Here is a 3,126-nt window from a genome sequence, read left to right as displayed (position 1 = left end):
TAAATGTAGGATACTTCCATCCAGCGGCCCTTTCTCCGCGAGGCAGCATTTCCAAAAAGTCCGTCACAACTCCCAAAGTCAGCCCCCACAAAAGCAATGGCCTGTCCCAACTCCTACCGCCAGCCTCAGTCCCGTCCAGGAAGTCGCCACTAAAACTCGAAAAAATGCTGATGCTCGGCCACAATCTCACCGCCGCAAACTCCATCTGCCCGAGGTTTACCCGTAAGCCCCACCTCACAATTGACTCCAACAGACCGGAGAACCGACGGGAGAGACGGTCGGAGACATCACATGTCTGGACGGTTCTGAATACTGGTGAAATCAATGTTCGAATAGGCACCCAGTGAGCCGAGGCGACCTCTGTTGGCTGCAGAGTAAACGAAGGAGCGGTAGGAGAAGTGTAGAGGAAAACGAATGGGCAAAGAACCATGAGTCTGTAATTTACCCTCCCCCGCCCGTTAGATACCGGTCAAATATTACGTGTGACAGATAGTTCGCATATGTCCGGACGGATTAGTAGGGTCTACTCACGGAACCGTGCCCCAAGAGGCCGTAACCCTAACAAACCACCGAGACCGAACAAATCAGTCATCATGTCCAATTAGCCTCTACCGTGAGCCTCAACGGCGGAAGAAGAAGAAAAGGTACCGGTAAGGGAAAGGGAGAAAGAAAAAAATTGAAAGGCTTACACCCTATCCGGTAACTTTCCACAATCAATAATCATCCCATCATCAAGAACGAGACCAACCTCCTCCAAACACTCTCTAACGGCTGCCCTGTGATCATCCTCATCTTCCCCATCCCGCTTTCCACCCGGCAGCGCCACATGGCTAGTCCAGCGATCGCCTTTCCTGGCGGCCCGCTTAATGAACAAACACTCGGGATCCCCACGTTTCACCCAAGGTTGCTCGAAAAATTCCGACAGGCCGCCAACCTGATAGTTATCAATAGAAGCGGGGAGGTGTGAGGGGTGTGGTTGGACCTAGGAGGATAGCGATTAGTGATTGGCCAATTGAGAAAACCTTCCCCCCCCTTCACTCTTCCCGGTGAAGGGAGGGATAAGGAGGCGTAGTAGGGGGAGAAGCATCCAACATAGAAGCACACATCAGCAGGAGGGAGACATCCTACCCGTACTACCAACGCTACAGACGCGCGTTTCGGCGTCCCTTCGGGCGAGGGTACCGACGGTGGAGGATTTTCGGTGAGCTCCTCTAATGCTCGGTGGAGACCTAGAATTAAGTCTTTAGGGGCCATTCTTTTTAGATCTTGTTCTTTGCTACCGGTACGGTATTATATTGGCTTTTTTTTTTTTTTTTTTTGCTTTGCTTGGTCCCCTCTGCTTCCACACGTGGGGCAACCACCAACAAATTGGAAACCAACTAGCGAGGTGGGCAGGAGAATATGGGGTCGGGGAGAGGGCGGGGAGTCGTGCTACCGATGGATCGATGTGGACGTATGGTATGTGAGATAAGGTGCGAGGAGGTGATGATGACGATGGAGTGATGGAAAAGAAGGCGAAGGATTGTGTTGGATATCGTGGGTGGCTTGGTGGGTGATGGGGTTTCAAGATGGCGATGTAGAGATGAAGAATACGATACAATACAGGGGCAAGGAGAAATGTGTCCCAACAGATCCGTGTACGGCGAGAAGAGGGAAGCCTTCGTGGCCATCGGACTTAACGCTGATTTGCTGCAAGACGGTTTTCCATTTTCAAGAAAAAGGCCTAGTATTTTATTTCATCTTATTTCCTCCACAAGTATGTACATGGTTGGCTAAGGTAAGTGTAGTTGGCACAGAGACAGAGAGACAAGCAATCAAGCAGACAAGCTAAACAAGGCAGAAAGTCAGACCTCAAGATACCTTACCTTAGCGGGACCAAGCCACTGCCCCGTATCTGCGCTGGCCAGCTACGGCAGCAGAGTTAGACAGATAGACAGATAGACAGATAGACAGCCAGACAGCCAGATAGCCGGGCAGAAAACAAAAGTTTCGTCTCGTCCTGGTAACGTCCAAGGGGCCGAAGGGAGAGCTCCCATCCTCTCCATCCTCTGTAACCAAATCTTGGCCGGACCCTGCGTCGTTTCAGGAACCCTTCCTCTTTCCCTCCTCCTCTTCCCTTTCCCCCTCACGCAATTCAAAATGCACCCAATCCGAGCCCGAAGCGTGAAATAATAATGATGATGATAATAATAATAATAATAACTCTTTCTTACATACATACACTCCACATCCACGCCCACACACACGCACATCTCACATCCAACCCTTCTCACCCTCTCAAAAAATCCCGAGGGTCCGATCTGACCCTCCTGTCGATCTCCCTGTCATCCCCAGCGCAGCCCTGAAAATAGAATGGAAGCGCTCTAGAAGCCTTCTTTTTTCTTCTTCGACCAATCCCCCTCCCCGCCCTCCTCCCTCAGTCCCTCCACTTCCTGCTCTCCCACCCACCTTTTTTTTTTTTTTCCTTCCCCTACCGTACTGTACGGTACCATCCTTTGCTTGCTTGCCCTGATTCAGATATGGAATGCCGCTGTCTTGTAAAGCCCACCACATACTCGAGTACGAGTACTGTACCCGTACCGGCACCCATAACCATACACGCTGTACTCGAGTAAGAGGGAACGTATGATATGATAACGATAGCCTCACCCCGGGCGGAAGTCTCCATCCAAAACCCTCCACCCCATTCCATGCACTCGGCAAGAAGGGAAGGGAGGGAGGGGAAAGAACCGACGTAAAAAATGCTGTAACTCACACACCACTCTCATCCATCCCCAATTCACACGCTTCACAGGCACACATTCACACATCGACCCATCCATCCACACACATGCACCCACAATGAGTGCTCGAGTAGGTACAGAAAAAGCGAGAAACACAAAGGACCACCCTAGCACCATCACCGCCCACTCACAATATTTCGAACATGCAGTCAGAACATGACCTGCAGCAAGGCAACTGACAAAAGGGGGGGGGGGGTGGAAGCAAGCTGCGCATTCATGTCGTTGGTTCATTCGTTTCGTTCCCTCCGCCTTGACCGCTGCGTTTTGCTTAAAAAAAAAAACATGTAACACACTACCCATCGATAACTATCACCTATTATAACAGACCCGTACCTTGAAAATT

At 50.7% G+C, this 3,126-nt stretch overlaps 1 protein-coding gene across 1 annotated transcript in view; it reads right to left on the bottom strand.

The window, feature by feature from the left end:
• The window catches only part of GSTUM_00002251001 (uncharacterized protein), a gene marked incomplete at its 5' end in the record, with an annotated part of 2,448 nt that extends 778 nt beyond the window's left edge, over window positions 1-1,670 (bottom strand). The window contains 4 exons of the mRNA XM_002836018.2: window positions 1-446; window positions 690-982; window positions 1,129-1,276; window positions 1,381-1,670. The exon at window positions 1-446 is cut by the window's left edge and continues 778 nt beyond it. Of these exons, the coding sequence (XP_002836064.1) occupies window positions 1-446; window positions 690-982; window positions 1,129-1,276; window positions 1,381-1,670 (1,177 nt within the window). The remainder of the gene's footprint in view (window positions 447-689; window positions 983-1,128; window positions 1,277-1,380) is intronic.
• Window positions 1,671-3,126: the final 1,456 nt, after the last annotated feature.

This window comes from Tuber melanosporum (genome assembly GCF_000151645.1).
Source record: "Tuber melanosporum whole genome shotgun sequence assembly, scaffold_124, strain Mel28".
NCBI classification, from domain to species: Eukaryota; Fungi; Ascomycota; class Pezizomycetes; order Pezizales; family Tuberaceae; genus Tuber; species Tuber melanosporum.
Note: the sequence above shows the minus strand (reverse complement) of the source record. Positions and strands in the feature narration are given on the sequence as shown.